At 44.7% G+C, this 19,031-nt stretch overlaps 1 protein-coding gene across 1 annotated transcript in view; it reads right to left on the minus strand.

The window, feature by feature from the left end:
* Slc49a4 (solute carrier family 49 member 4) overlaps positions 1-18,753 on the minus strand; it is an 87,801-nt gene extending 69,048 nt beyond the window's left edge. Inside the window, exons 1-2 of the mRNA XM_036203835.1 lie at positions 18,094-18,753; positions 1,504-1,597 (exon numbers count right to left, since the gene is read on the minus strand). Coding sequence (XP_036059728.1) covers positions 1,504-1,597; positions 18,094-18,436 — 437 coding nt within the window. The 5' untranslated portion in view covers positions 18,437-18,753. The remainder of the gene's footprint in view (positions 1-1,503; positions 1,598-18,093) is intronic.
* Positions 18,754-19,031: the final 278 nt, after the last annotated feature.

The raw sequence follows: 19,031 nt of genomic DNA on the forward strand, positions 1-19,031 counted from the left end.
GTGGTCCAGGGCAGGATAAAAGCCAGAGGCTGCCTGACCTCTTCAGAGTGCCTTGATGTCGTTATACTGAAATTGTATTTTAACACTGTGGATGCTTAAAAACAAAACAAACGAACGTGTAATGTTTAAAAAAATCAAGACCATCTCAAATGAAGACCCAACTCAAGAAGGATGGAAGTGGCGGCCTTCCACAGGAGCCCATGTGATCTTTTCTGGCTTTCTCTTATGATACAAAACATTTGTTATCGTAAGAGAATATATTTTGAACATTTACTTTTAAACCTTAAATTTCTGTTCTAAATGAAAGTCACCCTGTCACTGAAGCCCACCTTCCCATGTCCCCACCTCTGCTAACAGAATCAACAGCCATCTACTCTAGTGATGCCTCAGACCTGTCCTCACATTTGCTTGCACATACACACGCACGCACGCACGCACGCACGCACGCACGCACGCACGCACATATGCATCCTTCCCATTCCTGCAACTCCTCGAAGCCAGGAGTCATCCTGGATCCCTCTCCTGCCCATACCTGCATTTCCAGCAGCAAGTGCTCCAAAATGTAACAGAATTTCACCACTCTGTCACATCATCTTTGCTAACACAACACCCAGCTGCCTTCCCCACTAGCCCCCGCCCCCAATTTACTGACTTGTTTCCCCATTTTGCCTGGGACCTCCAGCTTCCCTACACCAATACAGCAGCCTGTAACCAGGACACACCACAGCTTAAAACCTCCAGTGGTTTCCTAGCTCAGAGGAAGCCCTGAACCCTTAGGAGCTCACACACTCTTAAAGACTCCAGCCCCACATCCCGGCAGCACCTGCTGCTGCTTGGACTTCCCACGCTTCCCCACAAAGCCACTCACTCGGTTCAAGCCATCCCTGCCAGGTGTGATCTTCCATCTTCTACCATTCACACTTCTGTGCACAACCAATACATCTTTATCTCACAGGGCAACTTTACATCTCCTCTTTACCATTTACTTTACTTTATCTGTATGAATGTTTTGCCTGCATGCGCATATAAGCACCATATGCATACCTGCTGGATCCCCTGGAACTGGGGTATACAGATGGTTGTGAGCTGCCATGTGGGTGCTAGGAACTGAACCCAGGTCCTCTACAAAAGCAACAAGTGCTCTTAACCTCTGATCCATTTCTCCAGCCCCCATTGCCTTGTGTGTGTGTGTGTGTGTGTGTGTGTGTGTGTCCTGTTATACTTATTTGTGGAATATTATACTTTCATTTTCTCATGGTTATTACAGCTCCTGGGTAACAAGAAGATTCACTTGTTTTGTTGTATTTTCTTTTTATTTCCATAACTAGTCCAGCATCTTTCATGTGACAAGAAACTTAAGCTAACCATTACACAAAGTCAAAAGAATAAATGCTTCCACATCTGTGACCCTCTCAGATCACATCACCAGAGACGTATAATCGAGCATAAATAAGACACTTGTAAGAAAAGATTAAGATGGTGGAAATGTGGTACAGGACTTACCTTTTCTTAAGGGTTAAGTCTGATACAGGTATGCACCTTAGACCAGTCCCCAGAACCACAAGAAGGCACGTCAACAGCACGGTTACCCGCAAACCTGGGGGGAGTAGAGAAGAGCATCCAGGTGAGTCCTGTTCCCTCGATGTGAGCCCAACATTGGCTGAGACTCTTTTTATGTCATCAACCTAATATCACATTCTAACACAACAGCTCCTTTCTAATGCCCCCACATGTGGTGGGAAAAATCCACCTGAACGCTGAGAAGCAGCTGGCTTTCCCTTGAGTAGGAAAACCGTGATGATCACAAAGACAGGGGAAGCCCTAACGCTCTAGTCATCCGAGTCAATGTCCAGAAGGCTTCATTCAGGTATATACTAAAAACATGGAAAATTATTTTAAAAGACGATTTAAATTTTATATCTCAGGCAAGTACACACACACACATACACAAATAAAAATAAAAAGATAAATCTTTATATAGATATTTTCTGGGGCATTGGAAAGTTGTCTTTACAACCTCTGACTATTAATTCAAATCGCAGTATCCCAATTGTTTTGTGTTATCCAGCTGGTTTTCAACTTATAAAATGATGCTGTCAGGACTGGAGGCTCGAAGGTTAACGACACTTGCTTCTCTTGCAGAGGACAAAGGTTCAACCCCATCATCTCCAGGGTGGGGACTGGACATTAACGTGTCTCCCCAGGAAAGGTTAACACAATACCCCCATCATACATACATACATGGATAATAATGCAAATTAGAAAAAAATGGAGACACTACGTAGCTCTGGCTGGCCACGAACTTGCTATGTCCACCAGGCTGGACTTGAACTCACAGAGATCCACCTGCCACTGCCTCCTGGGTGCTGGAATTAAAGGTGTGTGTTACTATGCCTGACAAATTAAAAAAAAATTTATGTCATTTCATTCATGGCTCAAGACTTTAGGAAATAATATGGATCAGGTAGTTTTTCCTTTATTATTATTAATGTGATCAGTTATTTTCAAATGTGTGTCAATGACCAGGCACATAAGTAAAAGGGCAAAATACACACACACACACACACACACACACACACACACACACACAAATAAAATAAAATAAAATAAAATAAAATAAAATAAAATAAAATAAAATAAAATAAAATAAACGTGTTTAGACATATATACACAGGTACACAATCAAGGTGTCTGAGTTGAGTCATTTTTAACTGGAGTCACCTGAGAAGGGAGCCTTAACTGAGGGACTGCCCAGATCAGATTGGTCTGTGAGGCATGTCTTGACTGTTACCTGATGTAGGAGGGGCCAGGCCTCTCCTGGGCAAATGGCCCTGGGCTGTCTAAGGAAACATGAGCTAAAGAGTGAGCCATAAACAACCTTCCTCCAAGGTTTCTGCTTCAAGTTCCCATCCTGACTTTCCTTAACAATGGATGAACTGCTGCTACCTGGAATTGGAAGCCAAATAAATCTCCTCCCCTAAGACACTTTTGGTCATGGTATTTGTCACAGCAACAGAATGAAAGAAAACACCAGGTAACCAGGAACTCACATGAAAACACAGTAAGATGTACACTGTGAACACAGAATGAAACGGTATAATGAAACTGTGTCTGCCTACGTTTGGAATGCTATTCTTCTGTTCGCACTGAACCTTCATGGCTGCGGCAGCCACATCACACAGGTGACTCACACAAGCAGGGTACAGGGGCCCATATGCCTTCAAATATCTCCCAAATTCAACATTTGAAACTATGCCACAGAGAAAACAGAACTGAACAATTAATAAAATGGTCCTTTTTTTTTTTTTTCAGAAAAAAATTTAGTAGAGGATAAATGGATAAATATTTGATTTTCAAATTTCTTCTCTGCTTGAAGGAAATTGAAAGTCAACAAAATGATGATTATGCAGAACAAACATCACAGGGAAAATAAATTTAAGATCCAGATCTGGCACATAAATGCCACACTGAGAATACTTTGTGATATGAATGGCGCAAACTTTATAATATTCTTATATAATCTGAATATGATTAATACAATTTGGCAGAAGGAATGCCATAGAGAATTGTGCTTCCTGCTAACAAGTAATGAATACATACTGCTCATTACTGCTTCTACTAACAGAACACGGGCTTGGAAAAGGCAGGATAGCTTCAGGAAATAGAGTGTAATTAATGAAAAATACACACACTGCCATAAATACCCTAAAACTGTTCCTGTAAAGTTATTCTGGGCACCCGAAAAGACACCAGAGTTTGCATTTTATACTGTACACGAGGCTTATCTTCCTCCCAAGGGTTTTGCTTGTAATTCTAGAGGCAGCAAAGAAATCGTGGAGCACTGACTATGCCATATGGTCCAAATAACCCAGCTTTCCACTGCTACTGCCCAAGACTTCTATGCGGCATCGCTTTCAATCATATATATGATGCTATAATAGCGTATATAAATGTGAGAATGAAGAGGTTGTGAAAGGTGATTATTAAAGCAATTTTGGAACAGATAAACTACAAGCAGGCTTTTTGTTTAATTGTTGCCATGTGTTACTTAATCTATCCCACTTAGACTATCTTGAATGGAATGCTTTCCGCCTGTCACATACCTCAACAAGGCAGGACTCTCTAATTCCATTTAATCAGAGCGAAATCAATTCATCCCGGAAGAGAGGTAATAAAGGACTCAGTGAAATCCAATAAAGAGATAAGTAAAAGTTATACATGAATGGACCTCCAGGGGTCACAGTATGTGAGGGCAAAAACCACACAAGAGTATGGTTAGAACACACTTGCAAAAGCAAACAAAATTAAAATTAAAAATAAAATTCTGTCAAATATGGCATCTAGATACTTCAGGAAGTTGCCTTTCAGTGGATGAGATATGGGGACCCACCAGATACAGGGATGGGATTCTCTACAACATGTACCAAACCCCAGGCTATGACACAAGAGAGTCAGAGATTTTTTTTTTTTTTTTTTTTTTTTTTGAAACAAAACTTGACAAATGCCTGCAATGGAAAGTAAATTCAAGGGGCTGGAAAATGGCTCGATGGTTAGGAGCACTGACTATATTTCCAAAGGACCTGGGTTCAAGTCACAGCACCTACCTTGTGGCTCGCAACTATCTGTAACGCCCTCTTCTGACCTCTGCGGGAACTGCATATATGTAGCACATAGACATGCATGCTGACAAAACACCCACACACATTATATATATATAAATTTAAACATTTCTATAATTACACTATAGAAAAATACAAGTATTTAATAAAACAGAAACAAAGAATTCAGGTGAAGTTAATACAAGTACAGAGCTGCAGAGACAAAGTTCATGTGGGCTCTATCTTTAATCCAATGTCTCTGAAATCTAACTCCGGAAGCCTTCCCACTGCACCTTCTGGGGTCTCAGCACAATCAAGGGGATCCCAACCTTCTCCAGCATTTCTCCAAAGGGTCTCTCCACCTTGTTCTCCACAGCGACTCCCCGCTTAGGATGTTGCTTCCACGGCCACTTCCTAAGCATGGTACATTTTCTGTCTTAAAGCTCTCCACCCTTTTTCTCTCGGGAATTTTAAGATTCTCTGTTATCAGCTGGACAGTGGTGGTGCACGCCTTTAGTTCCAGCACTTGGGAGGCAGAGGCAGGTGGATCTCTCTGAGTTTGAGGCCAGCCTGGTCTATAGAGTGAGTTTCAGGACAACCAGGACAACCAGAGCTACATAGAGAAACCCTGTCTCAAAAAAACAAACAAACAAAAAACAAAAAAAACAAAACAACAACAAAAAAAAAAAAACCCAAAAAGATCCTCTGTTACCACTGGCCCAGAGCAATATGATTCTATGTTTTGATGTAGCTTTCCTCTGCTGGGATTCCTAGATATATAGGATAGAGAAATCAGACTTGGAAACTTTTCTTCCATTATTTCTTCAAAACATTTTTTCTATCACCTCATTTTATCCCTTCTTTACCCTTTATCTTGCCCACCTTCCTCTGAGATCCCAACCACATGTATACCAGGCCATTTTAAATGGCCTCACAAATCACTGAGTCCTAGTACAGTATTTTTTAAAAATCTTAGCCACTAAGTAAACTTTTCAACTTTGCTAGTTTAATGTTGACCTTTTGATGCTTTCTCTATTTCTCCTTAACACAGTCAAGCTTCCTTCCATCTTAAAGGCATACGGGGTAGATTTATAAAAGTTTTCCCATCCTGGCCGTCACAGGTGTATGCCATGTACAGGCTTCATAACCAGTTTTTCTGCCTTCTCTTTTAGGGTATTTTTTTCCCTCCAGCCTTTGGATGTTTTCTCACATAAAACCCCTCTCATAGATCTAGAAATTTCTTTCTCCGAAGCTTCCTCCTCTTTGGTACTGTACCCTAAGGATTCTTTTTGATGGCCTCTTTAATTTTTCTTTTTTAAAAATTGTTTTACATTTATATTGCGTAGCTGTGGATGCAGCTGTGGAGGTCAGAGGACAGCTTGCAGGCGTTCTTTCACCATGTGGCTCCAGGGATTAAACCATGTTATCAAGCACGGCAGGAAAGACCCTCACCTGCTGAGTCGTCTCACTAGCCTAAGAACACACTGTTATAACTATCCTGTTGTTTTGATTCGTCTCCTTGAATCCACGGAGGCTAGGAGCCAAATGAGGACAATCTTGAACTACTCCTGTTCCCACCTCCACAGTGGTTGGGATTACAGGCCTGTGTACCACTGTTCTGATTTATGTGGTGCTAGGGTTAAACCCAGGGCATCTGGCATGACAGGTGGGTACCCCACCAACTGAGCTACACTGCCAACACTGAATTTATAACTGAGTCTTCAACTTAGGAAAAAGGATGGCTTCTCCATCTTTGCACTGCTGCATGGAAATTCTCCCCACGGAGTAAGCTGAAGGATCCATTATAAGGATCATTGCTGTGCCCAGTCATTCAATGTCTGACAGCTATGTTTCAAGTACTTTTCTGTTGTTTTGTTTTAGTGAAAACCCAGTTCCTGATTTTTCCATCATGCTCTATTGTGGTGATATATTGTGTACCCCAATAAAGCTTTCTTGGGGATCAGAGGACAAAGCCAACCACTAAATTAGACATAGAGGTCAGGCAGTGGTGGCACATGCCTTTAATCCTATTACTCAGGAGGCAGAGATCCGTCTGGATCTCTGAGTTCAAAGCCATCCTGGGAACAGAGCCAGGCATGGTAGCACACATCTTTAATCCCAGCACTTGAGATCTCATGTCTTTGCTTGGGAAGGACACAAGCCTTTAATCCCAGGAAGTAATATGGCATATAAGAAAGGTATATAAGGCATGAGGAAACAGGAACTCACTCTCTCGAGACTGAGGATTTCGTAGAAATAAGAACTAGTGGCTGGCTGTTCTGTTTCTCTGAACTTTCAGCTTTCACCCCAATGTCTGGTTCCGGGTTTTCTATTAATAAGACCATTTAGCAATGCGTGTTACACCCTATTAGTTTCTTTTCTGCAACTCTGATAAAATACCTTGACCAAGGCAGCTTATAGAAGAAAGGACTGGTTTGGCTTATGGTTCTAGAGGGTCTGAGTGCAAACCGGCAGGGGCAGCAGGTAAGCTGGCAGTAGGAGCAGGAAGCTGGGAGCTCACCTCTTTTACAACAAGCATGAGGCAGAAAGCAGACCGGAAGTGGAACAGAGCCTGAACCTCTCAAAGGTGGTCCCCAGTGATGTACTTCCTCCACCAAGGCTTTCCATAAGCGCTCCAAACACACCAGCACCAACAGACAAGTGCTCAAAAGCCTGAGCCTGTGGGGAGCACTCCTGATTCAAGACTCCACATTTTACTCCCTGGAATCCACAGTCTCATGGCGATGTCATAATGTAAAACACATTTAGGCCAACTTCAAAAGTGCCCATAGTCTTTCATAGCTTCAACACTTTTTAAAATTCTCTTCTGAGACTCAAGGTAATCTCTTAATTGTAACCCCCTGTAAAATCAAAACTTCTGTTACAAACTTCCAATATTTAACAGCATAGACTATAGGTCACCAGACCAAAAGGGAGGGCTGAGGGCACAGGGTAGGATACTGGACCAAAGCAAGACCAGAACCCACCAGCACAACCACAAATTCGGTAGTTCACATCTGGTGCCAAGGGCTCAGATGACCTTCAGATTTGCCGCCTGCAACACACATCTCTCTTAGATTGGTTCAATTCCCTGTACGTAGCTCTTCTTGGCAGACACCCCATGGCTCTGGCATCTGACATCTTGGGTGTCCACTGAAGCCCAGACTTTGTTTTCACAGCTTCACTCAATGTCTCTTCATTCTTCTGTCCTTTGTGCCTCTAAAACCATCACCGTGTAGACCGGATGACACTGTTGATTTGTACTGTCAGCCTGGACTGGCCCCTCAGCCCCTGGAATCACATTAGCTGCAGTTTTTGTTTGCAGGTGCTTTCTAGGAACAGAAAATTCTTTAGGCCTTTTCCTTTGACAAGGTGGAAGCCTAGCTGGTGTGTGTGTGTGTGGGGGGGGGGGTGTTCTTGTCCTGGGAGCACCCTTCCTTCCTTAGTCCAATGCAGAGCAGGCCTCTCTTCAACACCTCAACATGTTAACCTCCTTAACAATTCCAGCCTCTCTTCCTGCACAAGCCTTGGCTGTGAAGTTAACACTAAGTTTACAAGTGTTTCTTCTCTCCCGACTACAGTACATTTTGTATTTCTTTTTGCCTCACTTGCTCTTCTTCACTGTAGACCTGTCTAAGCCCCATCATAACCACCATACCGCAGTTTCAACATTGTTATCTTGAAATTTCCTCCACCAAATAAATTAGTCCATTATGTTTCAATTTAGTCTCAAGTAAGTTCTTAGGACAGGGACAGAAGACAGATTCTTTGCCAAATTGTCACGGGCATGGGCTCTTGCTTAGCTGCTGGTAAAGTCCTTGCTTCTCTCTGGACTCTTGAGCTGGGCCTCTATAGTCTGTCTGCTTTGTTCTCAGTATTGCAATCTTCCAGGCTCCTATGACAGCAGCCCATTAAGCCCTGTTTAGCATTCAACCACTTGTGTAGTTCAAAGTTCCGAAGTCTTCCACATTCCTCCAAAGACAACACGGTCAGATTCTCCACAGCAATAGCCCACTCTCGGATATGAACTTCTGTCCTGGTTTCTGTTGCTGTGATAAAATACCATGACCAGAAATAACTTTAAAAGGACGCGTTTATTTGGTCTTACGGCTCCAAAGGGGAAGAGTCCATCATGGCAGGGAAGCACAGCAGCAAACAAGCAAGCAGGAACAGGAAAGAGTGAACCGGAAGTGGGGTGGGGCTTTAAATTTTCAAAGCCCACCCTCAGTGATGTACTTCCTCCTTAATCTTGACAAACAGTGCCACCAACTGGGAACAAAGTGTTCAAATGCCTGAGCCTATGGGGGCACTTCTCAATCAAACCACTACAACGGCCAAAGCAGCCTTTGATCTATTTGATCTGACATAATATCAACTCTTCCTCATTGTGGTTGTTTATAGACCACTACATACCTGCCTCCACATCACTCATCCTCATTGTCTGAAGAGACTTGATTCATTACTACTCAACACAATACTCCTTTCAATTATCTGCTAAATAATACTTTCATCTTGACCTCTCAGTTCTCTGACCTCTTACTCATGATCATGCCCTCCAACCCATTTCTACCACTGTGCTGGCTAGTTTTTTTGTCAACTTGACACAGCTAGAGTCATACAGGAAGAGGGAGCCTCAACTGAGATGATGCCTTCACAAGATATGGCTACAGGCAAGGCTATCGGATATTTTTTAAATTAGTGATTAATGTGACTAATGTAAGAGAGCCCAGTCCATTGTGGATGGGACCACCCCTGGGCAGTAGTCCTGGGTTCTATAAGAAAGCAGGCTGAGCAAGCCATGATTAGCAAGCCAGCAAGGAGAACTCTTCCATGGCTTCTCCATCAGCTCCTGACTCTGGGTTCCTGACCTGTCTGAATCCCTGTCTTGGCTCCCTCAATGGACTTGTGATACGTAAACCAAGCAAATCCTCTCCTCCCTAGGTTGCTTTGGTCATGGTGTTTCACCACATCAGCAGAAACCCTGACTAAGACAACCACCTACTCTCTTGGTTACGTTCTGCCTTTATTTTATAAAATTACATCCATGACATAATCTGAGTTACGAGTACCTGGCTTTTCAATCATGACCTCTCTTTCCCACACACTCCCTTTCATACACTAACAACTATGACAAGAAAATCTTTATCTTATTAAAAACAATGGGTAAATCTACTACTTTTTCTTATTTATCTAAGGATGCTTTCTCTTTTCTTGACTCAGCTTATATTCCATGGTCCCTTTTTATATCACTCTCAACCCTTTATTCTTGGCATGAGCTCTTTTTGGTCCTATTCCCAGCACTTGAGAGGCAGAGGCAGGTGGATCTCTGTGAGTTTGAGGCCAGCCTGGTCTACAGAGCAAGTTCCAGGACAGCCAGGACTGTTACACAGAGAAATCCCATCTCCAAAAACAGTAGGCTTTCAATGCTGAAACAATCCATCAACTTCTAACTGATGTATTCTGAAGTTCCCGAGGAAGCGTTTCTTAAGAGCGGTGGTTTGAATAAAATGGCCCATTAGGTCCACAGGGAGTGGCTTCATTAGGAGCTGTGGTCTTGTTAAAGTAGGTGTGGCCTTGTTGGACGAAATGTATGACAGAGGATGGGCTCTGAGGTCTCAGAAGCTCCAGCCAGGCCTAGTGTCTCCCTTCCTGCTGCCTGCCAATCTATATGTAGAAGTTTCAGCTCCTTCACCAGCACTATGCCTGTATATGGCCATGCTTTCTACCATGATGATAATGGACTAAACCTCTAGAACTGAAAGCCAGCCCCAATTAAATATTTTCCATTGTAAGTTGCCATGGTCATGGTGTCTCTTCCCAGCAATGGAAACCCTAACTATGATAGCAAATTATTCTCTCTCTAATAACTGTTCCTTTAACCTCATTCATCAAGCAATAATTTTGTTTCTGATTTTCTGCTACATAAGAGCAAAATAATCCTTGTGAGCTACCACCTATCACCTTAAATACATCTTGTCTTCTATTACTAGTAAGGATTAGTTGTCAATGCTCCTAAGGCCAACTAGTCTATCTATGTTGTGGAGACTACATCCCGCTATGCTATTACACTATGAACAGCATGGTTCCATCAATTCCTCTCTCTCCTTCCAGCATCTACGTCCTCCTTCCTCATGTATCCACAACACCAATGTATTACTGAAATATGCTGTAGGTTATTTTACTTAAAAAAAGAAAATTCTTCATGTTACATTCCCTCCGGGCTCTTGTTCAAACTCTCTTTTGCCCTTTATGTTATGAGTTCTGCAAAGCCATGTCCACACTCACTGTCTCCAATTCGTCTTTCCCATTTTATTCTCACCTCACCCTACTACTCTAATGAGACCATTCTTTCAAATGACACCAAAGGTCTTCATGTTGCTAAATCCAAGGCTCTATCTGTCCTCACTTGTGGGTTCATTCTTCCCCCAACCTCATAATAATGGGGTGTCCCAGGTTCAATCCAATTGAACCTCAATCCCACCTCTCTCCACAGGTATCCAACCTAGCCCTGATACTTTACATTCCATTACAGCTAACAGTTCCTACATGTATCATGCAGGCTCTTCACTGAACTCCTTATATATTCAACTGACAGTTTAATCTATCTTCATGAATATCTAATGGGCGTTTCAAATCCCCAATCTTCATGCCATTTACCTTAAACTACTCCCTTCATAATCTGTGTGTGTGTGTATGTGTGTGTGTGTGTGTGTGTGTGTGTGTGTGTGTGTGTGTGTATCTATGAAAAGGCTGGCCTGGAAATCACTTTGTAGACCAGGCTAGCCTCAAACTCATAGAAAACAGCCTGCCTCAGCCTCCCGAGTGCAGGGAACAAAGATGTGTGCCACTCACTACTCCTGACCTCCCTTCCATATCTTAAATATCCCAGTAGATCAAAATTCCATTCTCCCTGTTAGTAGGAAGTTAAGAAATAGATTAGCCTTCTCCTTTCCTTCACATGCTATATCCAACCCATCAACAATACTGGTGAGTCTACTTTCCACACGCATGTCCAGTCTAATCTCTTCTCAAATCCTCCACAGCTACCACCTGGCCTTTTCTACTAGCCTAAGAGGTCTTCCTGCTTCTGCATTCAGAATCAGGACAAGAGCACAGTCATCTTTACTCCTCTGTTCAAAGCCTCATGGCTAAGCTCACTCCTAAGAGCCATGTCCTTAGAGTGGCGGAGGAGGCCCAGCCTGAGCCAGTCTCTCGAGCTCGCTGATCTCATCTCTGCCTACAGTTTCCCTCACTGGGCTACTCTAGCCTCAAAGGCCGTACAGCTCCTTCTGGAATATGACAAACAAGTCTATGACAAACGAGTCAGGATCTGTCGTCACCATTCTTCCTTCAGACATTCTTGCCCAGCACTGACATGCCAGGCTTCCCTCTTCCTTCAGACATTCTTGCCCAGCATTGACATGCCAGGCTTCCCTCTTCCTTCAGACATTCTTGCCCAGCATTGACATGCCAGGCTTCCCTCTTCCTTCAGACATTCTTGCCCAGCATTGACATGCCAGGCTTCCCTCTTCCTTCAGGCATCTATCTGTTCAAATACACCTTCCATGTGAGGCCGGTGGGACCGTTTACACAAGCTAGAACACACTGGATGACACCATATTGCACGCCCTTCTTCCTTTACTGTTCCATATTTTCCTCCAAAGCAGCTCTCTGCTTCTTAGTTAGCATTTAGGCATCTGTACTGGTCCTGACAGGATACACCTCAGCTGCAGCCACTAAGAGCATTCCCTGTGTGCATTCGCTACATCTCCTTATAAAAGGCGGGCCTTGTACACCTCCATCTCCCTCTCTCTCCTCCGCTTTTATCCCCCAGGGCTCGGTCTCTGCCCCCTTCTCTCCCCTCCCCTCAACAAACCTCCTACATGGCCCTGTTGTATGGTGTGACTCCTTGCTGTTGTTTTTAAAATACAACACTTAGTCCTCTCTGACTAGATGAAGACTTTGGGAGCCTCTAGTCCCAGCTCACTTAGCACATGCTATTGCCTTAATCACTTGTTGGCTTGCTTTCCAGGGTGCAGGCTTGGCACCCCTATTATCTCACTAACAAGTTCTTCTGTTTCCTTGCTGGTGAACACAAAGGGGTGGAAAGGTACAACACTCGTTTCAGAAGATAACAGGGTTTCTACGCTAATCAGACAGAACTGCATTCCTCCCAGTGAGCAAGCCACTGAAAGGGAGAACTTGCTGGGTGTGGGTGCAGTTGGGACACCAAGATTATGAAAGTATATTAACTGCTCCCACAGAAAAGGAGAACTATTCCCAAAAGAGAGAACTTTGGGGGGTGGTTATATGTGTGAACAGTATATGTTGGGGATACCCAGCCCAAGGGAGAGATCTTAAATTCATTTTTGTATTGCTTCAACCAATGGAAAATACAAAATTAAACTGTCTATACAGTTATTGGAACTATGAAATAATCCCAAAAGCAACTTATTTTCTGAAGGGAATAGTAATTTCTAATGTAGACAGCCATGAATGACAGACGCACTTATGATAAGTAGAATAAAAACTAACATTCTGTAACACAAAAGCAAGATTAACTAAACTCAGAAAACAACATTAAAATACTACTGAGGGAAAAAGATGTTGAAAGAAACTACAAAACAGCATTTTGTTCTATTAAGCAAAAAATTACTATTTTTTGGACTGTTTTGGACCGAGTTCCTACACTGAAAACCAACAGACCAGACCAAACTAAAATGGGGTTGTCATAGTTAAAACACCGTGACCAAAACCAACTCGGAGAGGAAAGGGTTTGTTTCAGCGTTTAACGCTCAAGTCATGAGAAGTCAGGGGCAGGAACTCCAACAGGACAGGAACTTGGAGAGAGAAACTGAGGGAAGGTCACTGGAGGGGTGCTGCTGTCTGGCTGGCTGCTGTCTGGCTGGCTGCTGTCATGGCTTGCTGCTCAGCCTGCTTTCTCCTAACACTCAGGACCACCAGCCCGTGGGTGGACCATCCACCGTAAACTGGACCCTCCCACATCAATTATTAGTGGAGAAAATGCATCACAGGGGCTGGAGAGATGGCTCAGCAGTTAAGAACATACATTGTTCTTGTAGAGGACCAGAGTTTGAATCCCAGCACCCCATCAGGCAGCTCACCAGTACCTGTAACTCTAGTGCCGGGGAATGACTTTGACCTCCTCAGGTATACACATACACACACACACACACACACACACACACACACACACACACACACGAATAAATGAATGAATGAATGAATAATGAATAAATAACATTTTTTTTTAGAGAAAGAAAATATACCACAGGCTTGCGTACAGGCCAATTCTCTGGAGGCATTTTCTCTAGAAGGATTCTTCCTTTTCAGATGACCCCAGGTTGTATCAAGTTGACATAAAAACTAGCAGCCTAAGAGTCATTCATGCTAAAATTAAATTAAAACTTTAAGGAAGTGGCTAAAACCCAAAACAGACCAGTCTTTCCTGAACAGGAGATTTCTAGTAAGGGAGTATGCTAGGTCTCCTCTGCTTGAATACAAATTGTGGCCAGGAGCACTCTGGTGTTAATGGCCATGTTTTCTCTGTTCTGTGTTCTTGTTTGTACTCATTAAACCCAGTGTTCCCAGCTGAATCCTATTGTGCAGAATAGACGGTATCTCACTCACTTATCATAAGAAAATCAGTAAGGCTATGAGCTATGATTAAGCCTTTTCTAATTTTGTTTTCTTTAGTTTACTCGCGTGTGTGTGGGGGGGGGGGGGTATGTGCACATCTGTGTTTGCAGGTGTGTGTGTAGCCAGAGGAGTACAATGGCACCTTCCTCTATCACTTTCCACTTCACTGTGTCAGACAGTCTTCCACTTAACCTGAAGTTCACTGGAGCTCCAGGGACTCTCCTGCCTTGGAGGCCATGCTCAGCTCTTTTATATGGGTGCATGGGCATTTGAACTCAGGTCCACCTGCATTCACAGCAAATACTCCTACCCACTGAACCATCTCCTCAGTTCCTTAACTGTTGCCTTCTGATGACTTGTAACATGGTCAACTTTTAAAGGGATGACTAAGAAATTTCCAGATTGAAAGAGACTAGATTGAATCTCAAGGGAGAAAACAAAACACCAAACAACAGTGAAAACATTGATGAATCCAAATAAGACCTATAATTCAGTTTAAAGGCAAAAAGAAAGCTCCCTGCAGGGCCCTGTAGGTCCCTGGCCCCTGTTTTGGGTAACTGTTGCCTTGCTTGCCGACCTTGACCTTGATATCCTCCCTATGCTACTTCCCTTCGAGAATGCTTAATGTTTGTGTATCCAGTATATTGGGCGTTAACAGCTTAGTTGCAAGATTGTAAAACATCAGGAGGGGGGCAGGGAATTTAGCTCAATGGTAGAGCACTTGCCTATCAAGCGCAAGGCCTGAGGTTCAATCATCAGCACCAAAAAAAAAAAAAAAATCAGAAGTGAACTTCTGCCCACCGGGGCTCTCCGATTGTGCTGTAAGCCTGTATTTAAGACCTCCTCCCTCCTTCAATAAACTGCATTCAGCATTCAAAAAAAAAAAAAAAGAAGAAGAAGAGGGGATCAAGATCATGATGGGGAAACCCACAGAGACAGCTGACCAGTGCTAGTTGGAGCTCACTGACTCAGGACTGAGAGCTCAGGAACCTGCATGGGACCGAACTAAACCCGCTGAATGTGGGTGACAGCTATGTGACTCGATCTGTTTGTGGGGTCCCTGGCAGCAGGACCAGGACTTATCCCAGGTGCATGAACTGGCTTTTTGGAATCCATTCCCTGTGGTGGGATACTTGGCTCAGCCTTGATACAATGGGGAGGGGCTAGGCTCTCCTTCAACTTGGTATGCCAGACTTTGTTGACTCCCATGGGAGGCCTTACCCACTCTGAGGAGTGGATGGGGGTAGAGTGGGAGGGAGGTGAGGAGGTGGGAGAAAGGGAGGGAGGGGGAACTGGGGTTGGTATGTAAAATGGAAAAAAATTTAAAAGATAAATATATTTAAAATAAAATTAAAAAAAAAAAAAAAAAAGGAAAGCTCCCAAACAAAGGAAATCCCCCACTCGGTGTATTGTGGGAGTCTTCCTGGAATAAGCACCCCGACACCAATGAGAGTGGAAGAGAGAGATGTATGTCATCAGTAGACAGAGCCAGGATAGCTCCTGAAGCCCTTCGATCCCGGGGCCAGTTTGTATTCTTATTTTATACTCAAAAACCACAAGGTGGAATGGGCAAGCAAGCTAGATTTTTGTTTGTTTTTCAAGACAGGGTTTCTCTGGGTAGCCCAGGCTGGCCTCGAACTCACGTTGATCCTCCTGCCTCCGCCTCTGGAGTGCCGGGATTAAAGGAGTGACGGGATTACCGGCCTCTCACCACCCAGCACAAGCTGGATTTGTACAGAGGTGATCGAGGCAGTCGGCGGGTTGTTAGGGGAAACGACCCATTGTTTCAGCTATTTCTCTAGGTCATTCTGTTTCAGGTAGCAAGTGAAGCCGTGTGTGGCAAAGAGTATAAGCAGTGTTTTGAGTAAATCACCAAATAGATCAATACCTAATAATTGGTCTTTTCTACCTTATTCTACTTCGAGTGCTGTTTTGGGAGCTCCCTGCTCCTCCTAAAAGTCTTCAACGAGTCCAGTCTCTTCCTCCGCCACTACACACCTCTCATGGCCAGCAGATTCTTCACACCGGTCACATCGCAGCTCTTCCTTTAGAACTATACACATTAAGTCTACTGCCCTTTCACTTGATTTTCATGTAGTCTATTCTGTCTCAGTTGTTGAAGCTTCATCTTAAATTTCATGATTTTTTTTTTACACCCATTATCACTCTTGTCCTGCAACTCTCAGAGTCATTACAGTTTGCCAAACGACCTTCTTTAAAAAACAAACAGCCGGGCGGCGCACGCCTTTAGTCCCAGCACTCGGGAGGCAGAGGCAGGCGGATCTCTGTGAGTTCGAGGCCAGCCTGGTCTACAGAGCGAGTTCCAGGAAAGGGGCAAAGCTACACAGGGAAACCCTGTCTCAAAAAACCAAAACCAAACAAATGAATGCACAGAACTCAATGCTAGGGTAGAACATATCACAGTACTTTTCCTTCTCTTTTGGACACTATTCTTCTGGGCTTAGACCCGCCCTCCCTTTATGAGCATCTGTAACATATATTGATCATATGTACTGCTCATGATGATTGACTGTATTCAGTCATCAATTTTGTCTTCCGTGTGGGCTCCTATAAGGGAATCACCAGGATGGGAGCATGCACAGTTGGATGTTGTTCTTTCAATAACAAATAGTCCCGAGTGCTATGTCACACCAGACAATCACAACTCCACATCAACCTATGTTCCACTTTTACTTCACGCAGAACATTTGTGGGTCCACTCAGAATCCCGTTGAAATTCTACTCCCAGCAAAGTGATTGGACTAAGGGGTGGGGCTTTGGGGACCTAACAGGTTATACAAATAGGATTAATTCCCTTATCAGAGAGATCCCTGGCCATTTCTCTTGAGAGATTACAAAGAAAAGAGCATTGTATGGATGATGCTCACTGGACAAGCAATCCGATTACTCCTTCGTCTTGGACTTACCACTTTCCAGAAAGGCTATAAATAAATGTCTTTTGTTTTATAAGTTTATGGCTGTTTGTTAACAGACCTGTAGACTAAGACAATGTTATTCCAAAACTAACCAAAGAATGTATTGTATCAAAACTCATAAAAGGTTGAACAGAATCTACACAAAGCAGTTTCCGACCATTATCCAACTACATACCTAAGAAGTCTCAATCTTGCACAACAGCCTCCAGGGGGCTTACTTATACTCAGGAGGGATAATGAAACATCTTGACTCTTCCAGCACTGGCCTTCTCCCCATCTCACAGAATCTCACCGGCAACTGGCCTGGAATCCCCATCTGAAAGGGAGCCTTCTTGCATCTGCGATCTTTATCTCAGAGTAATAAATCGCAACTGAACAGTCACCTGGCCAACCTGGGGAGCTAGCTACCTTCCAGAAATCCAGACGTCAGACCTGAATTTCCCAACCGTCCTTCCTGGGCCGGAGTCACCACGCCAGCTCATTGCTTCCTTACATCTGGGCCTCACCAGTCTCTTTTCTGACCTTTCACACTCAGCACCTCAAATTCCTTTGAAATCAAAGCATGAGTCACTTCTGTCAGGTGTCAAAAACATTCACAGCAAGTGCACTGGGTCGCTCTGGTGTCCACAATATGCAAAGACTTCAACATCTGATGACTGCCTAAATCTCTAGTGTTGCATAAAGGGCGTAACAAAAAAAAAAAAAAAAAACTTGGAAAGCATCCTCCTTATTTGTCGCTTTGGGGACAGAGGGTTCCGGAGTTAGGGATGGGATGCCAGCGACTCCGGGTCACCTCACACAACCCCTACACCGAGCCGGGAGGTACAGGCAGGTCAGGATCCTGGCAGGCGCCGGCTCCCGGAGAAGGGACACGCCCGCAGGCGTCCCGGACCCCTTACCTTTCTTGTCCATCAGCCACATGAAAGCGAAGCAGGGCAGGAAGCCGATGGGCCCCCACATTACCAGCAGCGCGATGTCCAAGCCGGTGAAGCCATAGGCCTGGCGCGCCGAGTTCTGGATGGGGCCCCAGGTGTTCCAGACCAGGCCCTGGGCGAAGGCGAGCAGCGAAAAGAGCAGCAGCACCAGCCAGCGGCGCCCGTACACCCGGCCGGGGCCCGGGCCCGCCGCTGGCAGCACGGCCGCCGCCTCCCGGCCCCTGCGCGCAGCCCCCGGTGCAGGCCCGAGCCCCGGGCCCAGCAGCGGCTGCCGCTCCTCCTCCTCGCTGCTCCAGCCCGAACCCATGGCGACGCCGCCCGCCGGCCTTGCCCGACGCGTCCCGGTGGCCGCAGATCAGCCAGCCGGGCGCTGACTGGGCGGGTGGAGCCGGAGCCGCTCTGGTCCCCGGCCTCCCGGCCGCGTCTGCTGCGCCTGCGCCGCCCGAGTCCGAGGGGAGGAGGCGAGGCAGGGTCCACCCTGCTCGCTGGGAGCGCAGGAACGCCCTGGGAGAGGAGGGAAGCCGGGGGTCGCGGGATGCCACCCAAGGAATGGAAAGAGTGGTGGTGGAGAGCGCCTGGTCCGGAGGCTGGAGCTGGGGAGGCTGAGCCAGTCCCTCGCGGGTTGCTGGAGGAAGTGCCCAAGTTTACATCACGTGCCCAATAAACAACTCGCTGACCTCAGGCCACTTATCCCAGTGTTTGCTTCTATATTAGGCTTTTGTTTTTATTGGGGTTCTAACTGCAGAAATTATAGGCGGCAGGACATTGAGGTATACGAAGGTCTCAGGGTATTGTGTCATGAAAACCATTTGGTTTTGTCCGTGTGTGTATCTTTAAATATCCAGTGAGATTATAAACTAACCAGTTTTCATTCATACTTGAGTCTTTCTACACATTTTGTT

This window comes from Onychomys torridus, chromosome 12 (genome assembly GCF_903995425.1).
Source record: "Onychomys torridus chromosome 12, mOncTor1.1, whole genome shotgun sequence".
NCBI lineage: Eukaryota > Metazoa > Chordata > Mammalia > Rodentia > Cricetidae > Onychomys > Onychomys torridus.